General features: G+C 43.9%; 1 protein-coding gene across 1 annotated transcript; it reads left to right on the top strand.

Moving 5' to 3' along the window:
- Positions 1-737: 737 nt before the first annotated feature.
- Positions 738-20,414, top strand: LOC119781484 (epidermal growth factor receptor substrate 15-like 1; the record flags this gene model as incomplete). Its single annotated transcript, XM_038281968.1, has 5 exons — positions 738-840; positions 7,888-8,013; positions 8,657-8,716; positions 19,325-19,567; positions 20,257-20,414. Coding segments are annotated over exons 4-5 (398 nt in total), but the record flags the coding sequence as incomplete, so codon positions are not given.
- Positions 20,415-21,337: the final 923 nt, after the last annotated feature.

Raw genomic sequence — 21,337 nt, 5'->3', positions numbered from 1 at the left:
TATTGCTTAGTAAAATGTAACTTATTGCTTATTAAAATGTAACTTATTGCTTATTAAAATGTAACTTATTGCTTAGTAAAATGTAACTTATTGCTTAGTAAAATGTAACTTATTGCTTATTAAAATGTAACTTATTGCTTAATAAAATGTAACTTATTGCTTAGTAAAATGTAACTTATTGCTTATTAAAATGTAACTTATTGCTTAGTAAAATGTAACTTATTGCTTAGTAAAATGTAACTTATTGCTTATTAAAATGTAACTTATTGCTTAGTAAAATGTAACTTATTGCTTATTAAAATGTAACTTATTGCTTAGTAAAATGTAACTTATTGCTTAGTAAAATGTAACTTATTGCTTATTAAAATGTAACTTATTGCTTAGTAAAATGTCACTTATTGCTTATTAAAATGTAACTTATTGCTTAGTAAAAAGCAGAAAGTGGCTGAGAGTGGAACCTCCAACTATTGAGGATTGGATCAATATAAAACACAAAATATATGTGATGGAAAAGTTGTCTTTTTCCCTCAGGATGCAAAATGACATGTTTTATAAAATCTGGACTAAATGGACATAAAACCCTTACAGTCAGATTTTGTATGAATGATACGTTTCTGTACTTAAAACCTTGTCTCATGAATATTGGCATGCTTCCCATATATGTTTGTTTATATATGTCTTGATACTGTGAAAACGTTTAAAAATTATAAAAAAGAACTAACAGATTGTGCAGAGTGGGAGGACAGAAGTTACTGAATTGATCCTTTTTGAAATGTTGTTTGATTCCAGAAGGACATCAGCAGTCCCTCTCTGTCCTGTGAACCCCTCTGGGCCGTCAGGGTGAGTCACTATCAGCTGCTATCTTCTATAAATCTGTTTAAAGAGGATCTATGTGTGGATTAAAGCCATGTTGAATAAAGGTTTTAACACTGATCATAATTCTTACATTTCCCCATCATGGGGCAGTGAAGGATTTACACATTTTATAAACATTTGATTAGTGATGGTGAGATGAAGCCTCATGAGGCATCGAACCCTGCGGCTTCTAAGAATCATTTAGTGGACATTCTTGTGAACATGACTCCGCCTACTGGTGCAGTGCAGAACTATAGTTAGCAATGGAATCTGGGATGTTTGCTTTTTTTTTCTTGTTTGTTTTTAGATTTTAGTCCCTTTGAAATTGATCATGATTGATGTGTATGATCAGATATTTTATAGGGTTAGTGTGTTTAAATTGTCTTATTTATACCTGAACAGCAGTTCAGGTATAAATATATAAAATATAAAATAAATACCTGAACTGCTGTTCAGGTATATTTATACCTGAACAGCAGTTCAGGTATAAATAACAGGTTTTATTTCTTTTGTAGAACATAACACGAGAAGGATGCTAAATATCTGCTTTTTTTCCCCACATAAAAATAGTTCTATTTAATTGATTCTACGTCCAGAAATCGGATAAAGACAAACAGAGGAACTCTATTTACAGTGATTCTATTTTTCTAGATTTCCACACAGTCTATAAGTAAATTAGTACAAACATTAATGTTTGTAAATAATGCTGGAATCTGGCTGTTTATTTAGGATACTATTACATTACAGATAAGATAGTCTTATATTGTTTTTTTTATAATTGTTGAAAGTGATTTTATATTTGAATAAAAGCTCATTCTTAGTGTTGTGATTGTAGATGATGCCACTAAAAAAAAAAGACATAAGGAGCTATTTAAACTGTCAGACATTAAGCAATATAGGATGATGATGAAAGGTTGTTACATTTAATCCTTTAATATTATAAATATTTAAGGATTACTATAGTATACTGTCGGGATTACTAAAGAATTACTATACTATAACTAATGATTATTCTGCAAATTAATTAATCTGTTTATTTTTTCAATGAATCAAATAATAATCAGATCAGCCAAAGGTTCCTTAAAGAAGATTTTTTACAAAATGAAACCAGGTGAAACAAACGTTTCCTCTTGAGGAGATCTGGATGGAGAATATTGACAAAAACTTTTTTATTTTTTTTATTTTAAATGCAAAATCTTTACATACCGTATTTTCACGACCATAAGGCGCACCGTACTAAAAGGCGCAGTCTCAATTATGTGTCCCATTTCTGTATTTAACACACACATAAGGCGCACCGGACTATAGGGCGCATTTTTTATATACAGGTACATGTCCTCTACTACCTTTAAATACCTCTACTGCGTATTTAAAAATACAGCGGGGGCAAAACTGAGTATGACTGTGCTTTATTCATGTATTTATTACAAAGTATTAATCAAACCTGCGAGCTGGCCGTGAGACAGACACATTGCAGATGACACAGCGCTGTGATCACTCCTAAATTAACTTAAAATACTGAAACCTGCCGACGGAATATGTTCGCTTTTATTGCCGGTATCCTGGTGCCTGCAGTTTAAATTATTTAGATGAAAAACACCTGCCAGCCGCCGCGGTGAGGCTGCTGTTGAAGGGATTTCTACTGTCGGTGCACCGCTGGTATGTGGGGGTCTGAGCGCCTCCGACAGAAATAGATAATCTGGATGAACTGACTGCAATTAAGTTTTCAGCTGGACTTTCTCACTTAAAAACATATTAAAACTACTTTATTCCCACTGATCACAGCAAATATAGCTGCAAGATTTAGATAATTTAGATGAAAAAACACCTGCCAGCCACCGCGCTGAAGAGGAGGAGACCCGCCCAGAGGCTGCTGTTGAATTAAGTTTTCAGGTAGAAAAATAGAGCGGGAGCAAAACTGAGTATGATTGTGCTTTATTCATGTATTTATTACAAAGTATTAATCAAACCCATCAAAGTCCTCATCCTCTGTTTCTGAATTAAACAGCTGCGCTAAAATCAGACATGCCAATTTCCCCTTCTTCGCTGTCAGAGTCACTTTCCGTGCAGCGCAGCTCCTCAGAAATAATGCCGGCTTTTGCGAAAGCTTGAACAAGAGAGCCAGCAGACACGTTAGTCCAAGCATCTACAATCCATCCGCAAACGGTGGCGTAACTTGCCCGGCGCTGCCTTCCACTTATCCTGAAACTGTGGTCTCAGTCTGTCACCCATCGCTCCCACGCCGCTCGCAGCCTTACTTTGAACGGCCGCTTCACACCGATGTCGAGCGGTTGAAGTTCCTTTGTCAGACCCCCGGGATAACGGCGAGCACAGCGTTCATTTGATTCACCTTTTTTTTTCACATCGGCTGTGAGATGGGCACGCAGCGATGGTGATGCGTGGAAAAAAACACCTGGTCTCCTCACATACACCTGCCTCAGCCACGCTTTCATCATCTTCTCATCCATCCAGCCTTTTTCATTTGCGTTAATATCATGTCATCAGAGCGCTGTGTCTGTCTCGCTGTCAGCTCCCAGATCAGCTTCTCTGATTGGTTGATGCGGCGCGTCCACCAGCAAAACTTCAATTTTTCCATCTCGAGCAGCAGCAGCGCGTTGGCGGTGCGTCAGATGCTTAAACGCTCCCGAAGTGCTGCACCTGCAGCTCAAAACGCGCTGCAGGACCTTTTGCTGCACCTATACGCGCGTCAACCATTGACTTTGCATGTAAACTCGCTGCTTCTGCTGCGCCTGCTGGGTCCGGTTCACACCGATGTCGAGCGGTTGAACAGCGAGCACAGCGTTAATTTGTTTCCCCATGTTTTTCACATCAGCTGTGAGATGGGCATGCATGGAGTTACATATTAACAGCGATGGTGATGAGTGGAAAAAAAAAAACACCTGGTCTCCTTACATTCAGCCACTCTTTCATCATCTCCTCAATGAGGTGGTCTCAAAAGTCGCAGTTACAACACACATAGGGCGCACCGCACCATAGGGCGCACCGCACATTTTGAGGAAAAAAAAAGACGTTAAGTGCGCCTTATAGTCCTGAAAATACGGTATTTATTCAATCTTGGTATAATTCCTGCTCGAAGTGTGTCGCTCTGTCGGCTAAAGGCACATTTTAGTGGCCCTATACTCCGGTTAATGAATAATCAGTTACTAAATTGACGATTATTTAAATAATCGATTAATATGATTAATTGTTTCATCCATAGATAAAATAAATGAAATGGGCGACAGAGTAACTACAGCCCAGATGTACAACTTGTATAGTGAAGTTAATATTTTAAATGCTCAGTGTCAGTTCCTCTTATAGTTCCAGTACTCATGGAAATACAGTATTTATTTGCCGTCCCTTTAATGTATTTTTTTTTGCGTGATACAGAGAGAGCAGATTAGATAAAAAATATGAGTGGGTTTTACCTCTGTTTACTTCTGCACTATTCTATTTCTTCAAAAGAGAACACAGGATAAATCCACATATAGCAGGAATATTTAGACTATATTTGGTTAGATAGACACTGGTAAGTTTAAATGCAATCCTTTTCAAAGTGGGAAAAAGTCCTAATTCCACATTGATCAGAGCCAGTGATGCTTTAAACATTAATAAACAGCATCTAGTTCGTGTAGGGCTAATAAGATTTGTATTGATGTAGCAAGAAATGCTGCTGTTCTCTTTAAACAACATGTGCCCTGATGCTCACATTAAGCATAAAAAAGATCATGCATATTTTTGCAAAGGACCAATGACATCAGACCAATAAAACTGAAGACCAACAGTGTCCCTACCAAAGTTTGATGAAACCAATGATGAAATCGGGACACGGCAGCCAATCACGGACTGGATGGAGGAGAAGATTTTTCACTTCAAATGGAATCCAGAGAAAATAATATTAACAAAGCTAGAAATAAGGAATGCTCTTGAGGTGGCTTTAAAGAAGCCGTTTTAATTTAGTCCTAGAAGGAGCGTTGATCATCCTCCCTCACCTCCAGCACAGAGCCCGGTCTGTCACTGCCCACTGCCCAGCATCAGGGCTTTCTGAGGGCTCTTGACAATTATCCAAAATATGCTGTTCAGAACGCTTCAATCCAGGTATCGACCCTGAATCTACGAGCCGCCAACGCCTGCTGGAGCTACGGTCACAAAATGCTTCAAGTACAGCCACTCTTGAACGCTTAAAAAGCTAAAGAGTGCTACGGGCGGATTTAAAGAAAACAACAGTGGGCTCACTGACCAGACCAGGCTGGAGGTAGCGATTTGCAAGACGGACGAAGCAAGGCTATAGAGGGGGGCTAACGGCAAAGCTAAGGCGAAAGAAAGAGGAGCTGGGGGGGGGGGGGGGGGGGGGGGTGAACTCTATACCAGGCTATCTCTGAGCTACAATCTGCACACAGAGGCTGTTTTCATCATTGCTGGGGATTTTAACCAGGCTGACTGGAAAACTGCTCTCCATCATTTCTACCAACATGTGGACTTTGCAACTCGTGTTGAAAACATTTTAGACCTGGTTTAACATGAAAGATGCATTCAGAGCAGCCCCCCCCCGCCCCCACCTCGGGTCATCAGATCATCTCTCAGTCATGCTTATCCCTGCATATAAGCCCCAGCTGATCAGGGCTAAACCGACAGTTAAAGAGGTCAGAGTGTGGTATAAGGGCGCCATGGAGACACTCCAAAACTGTTTTGAATGCTCTGACTGGAACATCTTCAAGGCTGCAACAACATATTACAACTTATTAAATATTGATGACTGTGTCAGCCTATATTAACAAATGCATTAAGGACATCAGCATCAAAAAGAACATCACCACCCGGGCCAACCAACCACCCTGGATAAATGGAGAGTTTCAGAAAGCGTTAGAAGCGCCGAACTCAGCTTTCAGGTCTGGTGATAAAGAGGCTCTGAGAACAGCGCATGGCGACTTAAACCATCAGATCATCGAAGCAGAACCACAGCCAGAAGATCCAGGATCTTTTCCATGATGACAGCAACACCAGGAGGATGAGGAAAGGCATTCGGATGATCACAGACTACAACACCCCCTCCCCCCCGGTAGATGCAGCAAACACTGACTTCCTAAATGAACTGAACAACTTCTTTGGAAGGTTTGAGGCACTAAACAGCCTCCAGCAGTAAAAGCTGTTCCACACCAGGGGGAGGAGGCACAGCCTGATCCTGAAGGTGGAGAAGACCAAGGAGATCATGGTGGACTTCAGGAAGAAGCGGCCTAACCACGCTCCACTGCTCATCAACAGCTCAGCTGTAGAGGTGGTCATTCATCACAGACACCCTCACCTGGACTGGAAACACCACCTCACTGGTCCAAAGGGCCCAGAAGCGCTTGGACTTCCTGCCCCCCCCCCCATCCTCCCCACCCTCTCCAGAAGCACCATAGAGAGCGTCCTGCCCCCTCCATCCTCCCCACCCTCTCCAGAAGCACCATAGAGAGCGTCCTGCCCCCCCCATCCTCCCCACCCTCTCGAGAAGCACCATAGAGAGCGTCCTGCCCCCCCCCATCCTCCCCACCCTCTCCAGAAGCACCATAGAGAGCGTTCTGACCCCCCCATCCTCCCCACCCTCTCCAGAAGCACCATAGAGAGCGTCCTGCCCCCCCCCATCCTCCCCACCCTCTCCAGAAGCACCATAGAGAGCCCACCTGCCCCCCCCCCCTAGAGAGCGTTCTGAGCAGCTGTCTCACTGTGTGGTGTGGAGGCTGCAGCGCCTCAGACTGGAAGAAGGTGAGAACAGCAGAGAGGATCATGGGGGCTCCTCTTCCCTCCATTAAAGACATTTCATCCCAGCGCTGCGTGTCCCGAGCCCGTGACATCATCATTGACCCCTCACCCCCCCACCATGGACTGTTCTCCCTGCTGCCCTCTGGGAAGAGGCTTCACCAGCATTCAATGCAGGACCAGCAGGTTCTGCAGCAGCTTCTTCCCCACCGCCATCACACTGATGAGCTGATGAGAAAATCACAGACTCTGCATCACACTGAGCCTCTAACATCTGGAACAGTCTTCCTCTGCACATATGGGAGAGTCCTACACTGATCAGCTTTAGAGCTCAACTCAAACTACAGATGAAAACAAACCAGTCATGTAACCACTAAACTCTTAACATTTCCTTGTCATGCTTGTATTGTATGCTATGTTCTTTCTTATGTATTTGCCTGCCTAGGGTCTATGGATGAAAACTAGCTTTGTAGCTATAATCCGGCATATTTACATTTGTTTTTATACTGATGTTCATTAATGTGCATTGTCCCTATTCAAATAAAATAAAAATGAAAAACACTGATAACACCAAACCCACAATGCTGCAGATCTGCACCATAGATATTAATGCTCTGAACTTCAGGATCAGTGCGATATTTTGCACCATGTTTTTTCTCCAACACTGTTTACATTTGATCACTGCTGCACTTTATGGATGGAAATTTAATGAAAGTACAAAACCAAATTTAGTTTTATTTACACTCTGTGTTTACAAAATGTCCATAAATGTTGTCCAAGTGTAAGTCTAAGTCAATGATGAGCAAAATAAAATGTTAGGCATTCTTATTAAAAATAATAGTTTTTCCCCCGTTTTATGTTTTTTTCCTTGTCGGTAGTTCTGTGTCCAACCAGTCTGGTTAAAACAATCTAATCTGAGAATGTTTCTACTGAGGCTATATTGATAAAAGGGCAAACCAGCACAACTGCGTCACTTTGACCACAACACTATGTAATAGTGTAACATGGCGACTTCCAAAAGCCAAAACCGCATCTGGAACCAATGACCTTTAGTCTGACAGGAAAACTCCAACACCACTAAGGTTTTCTCAAAAAGTAATACTACTGAATACTAACAAAACAACCAGAACCAGCGGCTGGGGCAATTTCTGTTCATTCTGATTGTTTAATCTAACCAATATCCAAAATGACACGGAAAGATTTAAAACCACTAATTGACTGCTTTACCTGTGCTGGAAAATGATTGCAGATCTAGAGTGCTACCGACTAACTGTTGGGTCTCTGTCCTCACAGCCTGAGGAGAAGAATAAGTTTGATGGGATCTTTAAAAGTCTTGCTCCTGTCAAAGGCCTGCTGTCAGGTGAGAAGGTCAGACCTGTCCTCATCAACTCCAAGCTTCCTCTGGACGTCCTTGGGAAGGTATTTATGGTGTTTCTCATTACTTTGGGTTGTAATCGGTTAGGAATGGGTATTCTAGCGAAAATATTTCAATAAAAAAGTCTGTTTAGTTATTTATTATAAACGGCAAAGACATAAAAAGCATTCTTTTCATTTTTTTAAATAAATTTTTTAGGTGAACAGTTAATATTAGTAAAAACATTTATGCTTAAGTTAGTCAGATTTAAAAGCCATTAGCTTAGAGCTGCCATTGTTGAAGTTAAACTGAGGTATTACTTTAAGGTTCTGGCCCAACTGCCTTATTTGTTTCACTAACCGCTTTTATCAGTTTTTATCTTTATTTGCTTTAAATGTTCTTTTATTTTATTGTTTAAATCATGTTAAGCTTTTTGAATTGTCCTTGTACTGAATTGTGCTCTAGAAATAAACTTACATCACACCATCCAAAGTGGGATGGATGCCGTCTCTCCGAATCAGACCAAACTAAAAGATCGACCAATTATTAATGTAGCCCACGTTGTTTTCAGGACACCACCTAGACAACCAGCGACTGTTAAAGTGCTTTAGATGACATGTGCTGTGAATTGGAGCTATAGAAATAAATTTGATATCATGTGTGTAAATATGTCACTAATGCTTTTTTTTATTTTTATGAATATATCAGGTTTGGGACTTGAGTGACATTGATAAAGACGGCCATCTGGACAAAGATGAATTTGCTGTGGTGAGTGACAATGACTGCTTAGTTATTGAACCTAGAATTTAATATTTGTATAAATACATAAATACATAAATTACAGTGTAGCATAAAGGATAATTTTATTGCATTTCTTCCATATCATAGTTTAAAGTTAAAAATTAGGGAAGCCTGTATCTGTGTGTAGAACCTCAGAGTCCAGAATGTTTCAGAATGTGCTGAGGGCCCTGACCACGAAATGCCCTGACAGTTAGAACTATAATTACAAAATTAATCCTCCAGTGCAAGGAACCCAGAAGTCTAAAAAACAGATGAATGCTCTTTAGTTACACAAAAGTTGATTCATTTCCAGTAAAAAACTATTCCTATTCTTGACTTAACTGACATATATGGAAATATGTCAGGAGTTTTTAAGAAACTCAGACAGTTCATCTCTGAACACAACACACCGATAAGTTTCAAACCCAGCAACACACTCTAAGAAAAACTGGTTTATCCCAAAGACAGGGCACCAAAACCAAAGCTGAGCGGATTTGTTCTGCTGTTTCCATGAACCGGATGACTGAGAATTCACAAAACTAACTTTAGCCGCAATAAGCTTCAACGTAGCCGTGACATGAGTCAGCGTTGCAGTGACAGGACTCAGCGTTGCAGTGACAGGATTCAACGTAGCCGTGACATGAGTCAGCGTTGCAGTGACAGGATTCAACGTAGCCGTGACATGAGTCAGCGTTGCAGTGACAGGATTCAGCGTTGCAGTGACAGGATTCAGCGTTGCAGTGAAAGGACTCAGCGTTGCAGTGACAGGACTCAGCGTTGAAGTGACAGGACTCAGCGTTGCAGTGACAGGATTCAGCGTTGCAGTGACAGGATTCAGCGTTGCAGTGACAGGACTCAGCGTTGCAGTGACAGGATTCATCGTTGCAGTGACAGGACTCAGCGTTGCAGTGACAGGATTCATCGTTGCAGTGACAGGACTCAGCGTTGCAGTGACAGGATTCAGCGTTGCAGTGACAGGACTCAGCGTTGCAGTGACAGGATTCAGCGTTGCAGTGACAGGACTCAGCGTTGCAGTGACAGGATTCAGCGTTGCAGTGACAGGACTCAGCGTTGCAGTGACAGGATTCAGCGTTGCAGTGACAGGACTCAGCGTTGCAGTGAAAGGATTAAGCGTTGCAGTGACAGGACTCAGCGTTGCAGTGACAGGACTCAGCATTGCAGTGACAGGACTCAGCGTTGCAGTGACAGGATTTAGCGTTGCAGTGACAGGATTCAGCGTTGCAGTGACAGGATTCAGCGTTGCAGTGACAGGACTCAGCGTTGCAGTGACAGGATTCAGCGTTGCAGTGACAGGACTCAGCGTTGCGGTGACAGGACTCAGCGTTGCAGTGACAGGATTCAGCGTTGCAGTGACAGGACTCAGCGTTGCAGTGACAGGACTCAGTGTTGCGGTGACAGGACTCAGCGTTGCGGTGACAGGACTCAGCGTTGCGGTGACAGGACTCAGCGTTGCAGTGAAAGGACTCAGCGTTGCAGTGACAGGACTCAGCGTTGCAGTGACAGGACTCAGCGTTGCAGTGACAGGACTCAGCGTTGCAGTGACAGGATTCAGCGTTGCAGTGACAGGATTCAGCGTTGCAGTGACAGGACTCAGCGTTGCAGTGACAGGATTCAGCGTTGCAGTGACAGGACTCAGCGTTGCAGTGACAGGATTTAGCGTTGCAGTGACAGGACTCAGCGTTGCGGTGACAGGACTCAGCGTTGCGGTGACAGGACTCAGCGTTGCAGTGAAAGGATTAAGCGTTGCAGTGACAGGACTCAGCGTTGCAGTGACAGGACTCAGCGTTGCAGTGAAAGGATTAAGCGTTGCAGTGACAGGACTCAGCGTTGCAGTGAAAGGATTAAGCGTTGCAGTGACAGGACTCAGCGTTGCAGTGAAAGGATTAAGCGTTGCAGTGACAGGACTCAGCGTTGCAGTGACAGGACTCAGCGTTGCAGTGACAGGATTCAGCGTTGCAGTGACAGGACTCAGCGTTGCGGTGACAGGACTCAGCGTTGCGGTGACAGGACTCAGCGTTGCAGTGAAAGGATTAAGCGTTGCAGTGACAGGACTCAGCGTTGCAGTGACAGGACTCAGCGTTGCAGTGAAAGGATTAAGCGTTGCAGTGACAGGACTCAGCGTTGCAGTGAAAGGATTAAGCGTTGCAGTGACAGGATTCAGCGTTGCAGTGAAAGGATTAAGCGTTGCAGTGACAGGACTCAGCGTTGCAGTGACAGGACTCAGCGTTGCAGTGAAAGGATTAAGCGTTGCAGTGACAGGACTCAGCGTTGCAGTGACTTGATTTAGCGTTGCAGTGACAGGATTTAGCATTGCAGTGACAGGATTCAGCGTTGCAGTGACAGGACTCAGCGTTGCAGTGACAGGATTCAGTGTTGCAGTGACAGGACTCAGCGTTGCGGTGACAGGACTCAGCGTTGCGGTGACAGGACTCAGCGTTGCAGTGAAAGGATTAAGCGTTGCAGTGACAGGACTCAGCGTTGCAGTGACAGGACTCAGCGTTGCCATGACAGGACTCAGCGTTGCAGTGACAGGATTTAGCGTTGCAGTGACAGGACTCAGCGTTGCAGTGACAGGACTCAGCGTTGCAGTGACAGGATTCAGCGTTGCAGTGACAGGATTCAGCGTTGCAGTGACAGGATTTAGCGTTGCAGTGACAGGACTCAGCGTTGCAGTGACAGGACTCAGCGTTGCAGTGACAGGACTTAGCGTTGCAGTGACAGGATTTAGCGTTGCAGTGACAGGATTCAGCGTTGCAGTGACAGGACTCAGCGTTGCAGTGACAGGATTCAGTGTTGCAGTGACAGGATTCAGTGTTGCAGTGACAGGACTCAGCGTTGCAGTGACAGGACTCAGTGTTGCGGTGACAGGACTCAGCGTTGCGGTGAAAGGATTAAGCGTTGCAGTGACAGGACTCAGCGTTGCAGTGACAAGACTCAGCGTTGCGGTGACAGGACTCAGCGTTGCGGTGACAGGACTCAGCGTTGCAGTGAAAGGATTAAGCGTTGCAGTGACAGGACTCAGCGTTGCAGTGACAGGACTCAGCGTTGCAGTGACAGGACTCAGCGTTGCAGTGACAGGATTTAGCGTTGCAGTGACAGGATTTAGCGTTGCAGTGACAGGACTCAGCGTTGCAGTGACAGGACTCAGCGTTGCAGTGACAGGATTTAGCGTTGCAGTGACAGGACTCAGCGTTGCAGTGACAGGATTTAGCGTTGCAGTGACAGGACTCAGCGTTGCAGTGACAGGACAGGACTCAGCGTTGCAGTGACAGGACTCAGCGTTGCAGTGACAGGACTCAGCGTTGCAGTGACAGGACAGGACTCAGCGTTGCAGTGACAGGACTCAGCGTTGCAGTGACAGGACTCAGCGTTGCAGTGACAGGATTTAGCGTTGCAGTGACAGGACTCAGTGTTGCAGTGACAGGATTCAGCGTTGCAGTGACAGGATTCAGCGTTGCAGTGACAGGATTTAGCGTTGCAGTGACAGGACTCAGCGTTGCAGTGACAGGACTCAGCGTTGCAGTGACAGGACTTAGCGTTGCAGTGACAGGATTTAGCGTTGCAGTGACAGGATTCAGCGTTGCAGTGACAGGACTCAGCGTTGCAGTGACAGGATTCAGTGTTGCAGTGACAGGACTCAGCGTTGCAGTGACAGGACTCAGCGTTGCGGTGACAGGACTCAGCGTTGCGGTGAAAGGATTAAGCGTTGCAGTGACAGGACTCAGCGTTGCAGTGACAAGACTCAGCGTTGCGGTGACAGGACTCAGCGTTGCGGTGACAGGACTCAGCGTTGCAGTGAAAGGATTAAGCGTTGCAGTGACAGGACTCAGCGTTGCAGTGACAGGACTCAGCGTTGCAGTGACAGGACTCAGCGTTGCAGTGACAGGATTTAGCGTTGCAGTGACAGGATTTAGCGTTGCAGTGACAGGACTCAGCGTTGCAGTGACAGGACTCAGCGTTGCAGTGACAGGATTTAGCGTTGCAGTGACAGGACTCAGCGTTGCAGTGACAGGATTTAGCGTTGCAGTGACAGGACTCAGCGTTGCAGTGACAGGACAGGACTCAGCGTTGCAGTGACAGGACTCAGCGTTGCAGTGACAGGACTCAGCGTTGCAGTGACAGGACTCAGCGTTGCAGTGACAGGACTCAGCGTTGCAGTGACAGGACTCAGCGTTGCAGTGACAGGATTTAGCGTTGCAGTGACAGGACTCAGTGTTGCAGTGACAGGACTCAGCGTTGCAGTGAAAACCTTCAGCGTAGCCTCGACAACCTTTAGCGTAGCCTCGACAACCTTTAGCGTAGCCGTGAAAACCTTCAGCGTAGCCGTGACAACCTTCAGCGTAGCCAAGACAACCTTCAGCGTAGCTTTGACAGGTTTCAGCGTAGCCGTGAAAACCTTCAGCGTAGCTGTGAAAACCTTCAGCGTAGCTGTGAAAACCTTCAGCGTAGCTGTGACAACCTTCAGCGTAGCCGTGACAACCTTCAGCGTAGCCGTGAAAACCTTCAGCGTAGCCGTGAAAACCTTCAGCGTAGCCGTGAAAACCTTCAGCGTAGCCGTGAAAACCTGCAGCGTAGCCGTGAAAACCTTCAGCGTAGCTCTGACAACCTTCAGCGTAGCCGTGACAACCTTCAGCGTAGCCGTGAAAACCTTCAGCGTAGCCGTGAAAACCTTCAGCGTAGCCGTGAAAACCTTCAGCGTAGCCGTGAAAACCTGCAGCGTAGCCGTGAAAACCTTCAGCGTAGCTCTGACAACCTTCAGCGTAGCTCTGACAACCTTCAGCGTAGCCGTGAAAACCTTCAGCGTAGCCGTGACAACCTTCAGCGTAGCCATGACAACCTTCAGCGTAGCTTTGACAGGTTTCAGCGTAGCCGTGAAAACCTTCAGCGTAGCCGCGACAACCTTCAGCGTAGCTCTGACAACCTTTAGCGTAGCCGTGAAAACCTTCAGCGTAGCCGTGACAACCTTCAGCGTAGCCAAGACAACCTTCAGCGTAGCTTTGACAGGTTTCAGCGTAGCCGTGAAAACCTTCAGCGTAGCTGTGAAAACCTTCAGCGTAGCTGTGAAAACCTTCAGCGTAGCTGTGACAACCTTCAGCGTAGCCGTGACTACCTTCAGCGTAGCCGTGAAAACCTTCAGCGTAGCCAAGAAAACCTTCAGCGTAGCCGTGAAAACCTTCAGCGTAGCCGTGAAAACCTGCAGCGTAGCCGTGAAAACCTTCAGCGTAGCTGTGACAACCTTCAGCGTAGCCGTGACAACCTTCAGCGTAGCCGTGAAAACCTTCAGCGTAGCCGTGAAAACCTTCAGCGTAGCCGTGAAAACCTTCAGCGTAGCCGTGAAAACCTGCAGCGTAGCCGTGAAAACCTTCAGCGTAGCTCTGACAACCTTCAGCGTAGCTCTGACAACCTTCAGCGTAGCCGTGAAAACCTTCAGCGTAGCCGTGACAACCTTCAGCGTAGCCATGACAACCTTCAGCGTAGCTTTGACAGGTTTCAGCGTAGCCGTGAAAACCTTCAGCGTAGCAGCGACAACCTTCAGCGTAGCCGTGAAAACCTTCACTGCATGAAAAGTGAGATTTTCGTCCCCGTAAACTCCCGCAGATTTCCCTGATTTTCGTCAGTTTCCGACAATTTGCAACCCGTGCTTGTCCGCGTTTGTAGTGCCACAAATTGTCGGAAACGGACTCTGACGTATGTGGAGAGCGATCAGCTGTACTAATGGCCCTAATTAGCATATGAATGCAGCAAACCCGCGCGGCTGGCCAGGTCTGGCTTGAATAACCTACTCAGTATTGGCTGAAACCACTATTCTCAAACAAGTGAAATCGCTCGCGATTGGCAGCAAAACCACACGTGGCCACGCCAGGCTTTAATTTTCTTACTGAGTATTGGACGGAACCACTTCTTTTTAAACAAGTAAAGTCGCTCGTGATTGGTTGGCATATATATATATTTACATATATATATATTTATGAATATATATTTATTCATTCATATATTTATTCATTCATATGGTGTGTATTTATGTTATCCTACACCACTACACAATTATTATGCTACCATCAAGGACATGAATGAATTTATACAGGAAATGAACATTTGCCAGGAAGCAGTTTATGCAAAGAAAGAGCTTTATTGAAACACACACAACTATATACAACGCGTATCCAAACACATGCGTTTCTAAAAATTAAAACTCTGTGAACGGTCCGTTTGCTTCCTCGGGTTGGAGGTAACTGGCAGCATTCCCTCCGAGGCAGGTCCGATGTGCAGACGCCTACTGTGCGTGGCCCTGTACTTCGGCATCGCTTCTAACCGGGACTGCAGCTTAACACAGAGTTCAGGGAGATCCGGCCTACGAAATGGCGGCGACCGTACAATCCATCCAGAGACACCGCCAACGACGCCATCTTCTTCGTCGGACATGAGGCCGACGGTGGCGGACTTCCAGAGTTCCACTTCCTCATCTGCTAGCACACTCTGCCTCGCTTTCAGCACCTGAAAAAAAAACAATGAATCAGCGCACTGCGTATGGACACAACACATCTATCAATGCACCTGAAAAATAGTCACCAAATAAAGTCTTACCCTCTTTCTTCTAGCCCAACTCCGAGCAGATTGCTTGGCAGCCTCCGCAAGCAATGTGTTGGCTGGCTGCGTATATCTGAAGCTCCTGCGTACCGTCTCAAAATACGTCTTACAGGCAGCTGGAAAACAATTAAATGAGAGTGGTATGAATAAAAAATCTAATTAGTCTCCGAGTTGTGAAGACGCCGTACTGCTTCCTGTGAATCACAAAAAATACACTTTAATAATGCTTGTTCTTGCAAGGCTACTATTAGCCGTAGCTTTAGGTTAGGCGGTTATTAGCCGTAGCTTTAGGCTAGGCTGCTATTAGCCGTAGCTTTAGGCTAGGCTGCTATTAGCCTTGCAGGCAGTAATCGAACATATATTTACCGCTAGCATCTCTTCTTTGAGTTCGTCTTGTTCGATGCAGTCGCCATCGCGTCCAAGAGGAGTTTTACCCCAAAATCCAGACGCTCCAGACCGCCTGCACAAAGCAAAGCATACATCCTCCACTGTGGCTGCAGACCGCTCCGCTCTGAGTTTCTTGGAGATCATAAAGAGCATGCGCAAGAAGAACCAGGGTTTCCGCGGATCAATAAAAATAATTAAAAATTCATTCATTTTTTTTTTAAATCAAGGCCTTAATTGGCACTAAAATTATTTAAATATGTTTATCGAAGTATTTATAATTCTTTAATAAAAAATGCTTATAAAAACAATTTCGTCAGATATATTATACCGCTCCAGGCGGAGAAAAAGCTAGAGGATATATATATACGTATATATGTGTGTGTGTTTACATACATACAGGAGTCATGGAACTCTGCTTGCAGCTCCTTCATATTTCATGTACACTAATACAGGTGCTGGTCATAAAATTAGAATATCATGAAAAAGTAGATTGATTTCAGTAATTCCATTTAAAAAGTGAAACTTGTATATTATATTCATACATTACATACAAACTCATATATTTCAGATGTTTATTTTGTTTAATTTTGATGATTACAAATGACAACAAATGAAAATCTCAAATTCATCATATCAGAAAATTAGAATATTGTGAAAAGGTTCAAAATTGATGGCCCCTGGTGCCACACTCTAATCAGCTAATTAACTCAAACCACCTGCAAAAGCCTTTAAATGGTCTTTCAGTCAAGTTCTATAGGCTACACAATCATGGGGAAGACTGCTGACTTGACAGTTGTCCAAAAGACGACCATCGACACCTTGCACAAGGAGGGCAAGACACAAAAGGTCATCGCTAAAGAGGCTGGCTGTTCACAGAGCTCAGTGTCCAAGCACATTAATAGAGAGGCGAAGGGAAGGAAAAGATGTGGTCGAAAAAAGTGTACAAGCAAGAGAGATAACCGCACCCTGGAGAGGATTGTGAAACAAAACCCCTTCAAAAATGTGGGGGAGATTCACAAAGAGTGGACTGCAGCTGGAGTGAGTGCTTCAAGAACCACCACACACAGACGTATGAAAGACATGGGTTTCTGCTGTCGCATTCCTTGTGTCAAGCCACTCTTGAACCACAGACAGCGTCAGAAGCGTCTTGCCTGGGCTAAAGAGAAACAGGACTGGACTGCTGGTGAGTGGTCCAAAGTCATGTTCTCTGATGAAAGTAAATTTTGCATTTCCTTTGGAAATCAAGGTCCCAGAGTCTGGAGGAAAAGAAGAGAGGCACTTCATCCACGTTGCTTGAAGTCCAGTGTAAAGTTTCCACAGTCAGTGATGGTTTGGGGTGCCATGTCATCTGCTGGTGTTGGTCCATTGTGTTTTCTGAGGTCCAGGGTCAACGCAGCCACATACCAGGACGTTTTAGAGCACTTCATGCTTCCTGCAGCTGACCAACTTTTTGGAGATGCAGATTTCATTTTCCAACAGGACTTGGCACCTGCACACAGTGCCAAAGCTACCAGTACCTGGTTGAAGGACCATGGTATCCCTGTTCTTAATTGGCCAGCAAACTCTCCTGACCTTAACCCCATAGAAAATCTATGGGGTATTGTGAAGAAGAAGATGCAATACACCAGACCCAACAATTCAGAAGAGCTAAAAGCCACTATTAGAGCAACCTGGGCTATCATAACACCTGAGCAGTGCCACAGACTGATCGACTCCATGCCACGCCGCATTGCTGCAGTAATACAGGCCAAAGGAGGCCCAACTAAATACTGAGTGCTGTACATGCTCATACTTTTCATGTTCATACTTTTCAGTTGGCCAACATTTCTATAAATCCTTTGTTTTTATTGGTCTTCAGTAATATTCTAATTTTCTGATATGATGAATTTGAGATTTTCATTTGTTGTCATTTGTAATCATCAAAATTAAACAAAATAAACATCTGAAATATATGAGTTTGTATGTAATGTATGAATATAATATACAAGTTTCACTTTTTAAATGGAATTACTGAAATCAATCTACTTTTTCATGATATTCTAATTTTATGACCAGCACCTGTAACTTGTGTACATGGTTCTTGTTGATGGCATTAAAATCATTTCTAATAGCATTAAAATAGCATTAAATTAGAGTCACTCATTCCTGTATGAACCCTGTGAGTGCTTAATTTAATATGACATATTAAAAAAATCCCACAATCATCCAGCATATGTTCAGTTTCTGCCCAAATATATATATATATTTTTGTAGATTTTTGTAACGGGGATAAGGATAATTCAAAACTGCTTTTTTTTTTTTTAATGAACTTGTTCTCTTCTCCCAAACTCAGCATCTCTTTTCATTCCTGTAATAAGAAGTTTCTTTTGAATGGATTTGATTAAAGTTTAAGTCCCTCGGTATAAAATAAATATTTTGATGGAGATGAGAAATCTGCTTCCTCGTTGGTGAATAACCAATAGTTTGGATCCAATCATTTAAATAAACGGTGTTAGTTTTTTTTTTTCATATATAAGAATTGTGCTATAATTTCTAGTCACCGATCTGTTGCTGCTATATTTTAATTTGACGAACCGGAATTTGTCGATGTTCTTTTTCCTGTTTGGTGCGATTGCAATTGCGGATCTTGACCTGGCCGGACCTTATGACCACAGTGTACCAATCTTCTGATGGCTACTTCCAACAGGATAATGCGCCATGTTATAAAGTGAATCATCTCAGACTCATTTCTTAAAACTTTTCCACTTAAGTTATTGTGAATTGAGCATATTGACAGACATTATATTTTTTTATCTTAAATGCAATTTTTATTTTTTTAATAATTACTGCTCTAAATGTATTGCTCTGTCAGCTAAAGATCTGTTTTGGTCTCTATACTTTAATTAAATAAATCAATTCAAGCTAAAATTTAAGAGGCTATACTGAGCCTGATCTCTTTGTATCAGAGATTTTCTTACCTTTTAGAAAAATGTCACTTGGAGTAAATCCCCCCCTGCAACCCTGATTTGCATTTGTATAGCTCACAGCATGTTCATTTACATGTTAAAGCCTCCCCTAGAATTCCATGGGGGGGGGCATGGGGGGAACACTGCCTAAGAAAGTCTACGTCAATTTCTGACAATTTACGGGAGTTTTCGGTGAAGCCTGTAAATTGCCGTAAACTGCCGCTAACCTGAAGTTCCACGACAATCTACAGTGCCGCATATTGACGAAAATCCCACTTTTCATGCAGTGCTTCAGCGTAGCCGTGACAACCTTCAGCGTAGCCTTGACAGGTTTCAGCGTAGCTGTGCCAACTGTCTGAGCTATGGCTAGCTCTGCTAGCTTGTGCTGTTAGCAACCCTGGCCACTTTGCCTGCAGCAGGCTGAGCTAATCCACCTCTTACCCGTGATCTGATCCGACACTAAACATAGACGGGGAGAAACCTCAAAGAAACAAACACATTAGTAGGATGTGAACTTCTGTTTTTCATATCTTAAATGTTTTACAGTCTGTTGGTTTATAGATAAACTTAGTCTGGCCTTAGGCCTCTGCTGGTGGCTGTGGACTGATTGTTGTTCTGAGAAAAGTTGCAGTTAAAGCGGAACCTCTCCCTGCAGGCCATGCACCTGGTGTACCGGGCTCTAGAGAAGGAGCCCATCCCCGCCCTTCTCCCCTCGGCCCTCATCCCTCCATCAAAGAGAAAGAGGAGTCTGAGCTCAATGACTGGTCCTGTTCCTGGGATACCAGCCAGCCCCCCCCCTTTGAAGGACTCACTCCACTCCACACCCTCCCATGGCAGCATGACTTCCCTGAACAGCACCGGCAGCCTGTCCCCCAAACACAGCCTGAAGTCAGGACAGGTAAATCAAACCTGGGTCAGTTTCTGCTGTTTTAGGCCATTTGTTAAAGAACTTCCACACAGGATAGGGTTATCTATCTAGGGTTATCAGGTTCCTCTCAAACCTCCCTTTCATCCGTAAGATCATTGAAAGCTGCTGTTATAAGCTTCCAGTCAGGCTTCGTTTCTCCCCATAGTGCAGACTGTCCTCATCCAGGTGTTCAATGACGTCTGTTTAAATGTAGACTGGGAAAGGCCCACAGTGCTGGTTTAGTTTATTTCTGTATGCAGGAACTGTCTTCTGCATCTACAAGGAGGAGTGATACTATATCAAGGTCTGACGTAGAGCCAGGAAATTTTAAACTGTTTAAATAGTCCAACAAAACAAACACATAGTTTTTCTATCTTAAAGACCATTCCCATCACTAGACATTACAGAAGCTCCTTTTTCTCCAGTGCATTGCCGCTATTTCTCAGAGCAGGAGGCTCGGTCACCATGGTTACAGTATCAGCTAACAACAGTGAACATTTCAGACCAAGAAGAAATACTTGTAGTTGATTTGCTGTGTTCTAGTTCCAATGTTTCTATCTTCTGTCCTTTTTCCATCTAGAACAATAGAAACAAACCTGTTGTTCTGACTGTGTCTCATTTATGAAGCACAGAGACCATGAAGGAACATGAAGGTGTGTATGTGTGGTTTCATGTTCTAGCATTCACTGAACTGGGTTGTACCACTGTCAGAGCGCGGTCACTATGACGACATCTTCCTCAAGACGGATGCTGATCTTGATGGCTTTGTTAGCGGACAGGAAGTGAAGGACATCTTCATGCAGTCTGGACTTTCTCAGAACATTCTGGCTCATATATGGTAAGGACTTCCTGCATGATCCATGACTCATTCATAGTCTGTAGATCTGAGATTCGTTTTCTGATCATTTTGTTTCTGGTGTTGAAAACTATGAAACTTGAAAGATATTTTTTTCCTTTTTGGACACTTATGATGCGTAACCATAGCAAGATTTTTTTTATGTTCCCATGAGCAGCTAATTTAAATATCTAAAGCAGAAATGATACTTGAACTACATCCAGATTACCAGCCGAGGTAAAGAGGAGGTGTTGAAGGAGCAAGGAGAACTTAGACAACTCTTATTGTCATTTTGAATCCACAGAGTTTATGCAAAAGGAAATTTCATTTAGTGCATCTTTTCAGACACTAATTGAACATTTCCATCCTTAAAGATCAGCAGTGATCAAATGTAAACAGTGTGGGAGAAAAAACATGGTGCAAAAAAAGTGTTGATCTGGAAGTTCAGAGCATTAATATCTATGGTGCAGTTATGCAGTGTTGTTGGTTTGCTGTTATCAGTGTGATGCAGAGTTTCCCCAACAGTTGGTCAGTCTGATGGCGGTGGGGAAGAAGCTGCTGCAGAACCTGCTCTGTGTCGGCTCTGTGTGAGAGGACAGCAATGCAATGACTGAGTGTGACTGACTGCCTGTAGATAACAGCATCCCTACCAGGACAGGGAACTGCTTCCCAGATAATGAACCACGGATCACAGATGATCTGAAGGAACTTCTGAACAGAAAAAACAGCCTTTAAGAAGGAAGACGGGGAATTAATGAGGAGAATAGAGAAGCAACTGAAGATCAGAGAAAACAATGAGGCAACGAGGAAGAGGCTGGAAAACAAGCAGAACATCATCAGAGATGAAGAAGATTTCAGATTGATCAGACAGATGGAGGTCTGCAGGACAGAGCCAATGAACTGCATCCATTCTGCACCAGGATGGG

Source organism: Cyprinodon tularosa, unplaced genomic scaffold (assembly GCF_016077235.1).
Source record: "Cyprinodon tularosa strain WSP-4 unplaced genomic scaffold, ASM1607723v1 ctg1774, whole genome shotgun sequence".
Lineage (NCBI taxonomy): Eukaryota > Metazoa > Chordata > Actinopteri > Cyprinodontiformes > Cyprinodontidae > Cyprinodon > Cyprinodon tularosa.
This window is presented reverse-complemented; position numbering and strand designations above follow the sequence as displayed.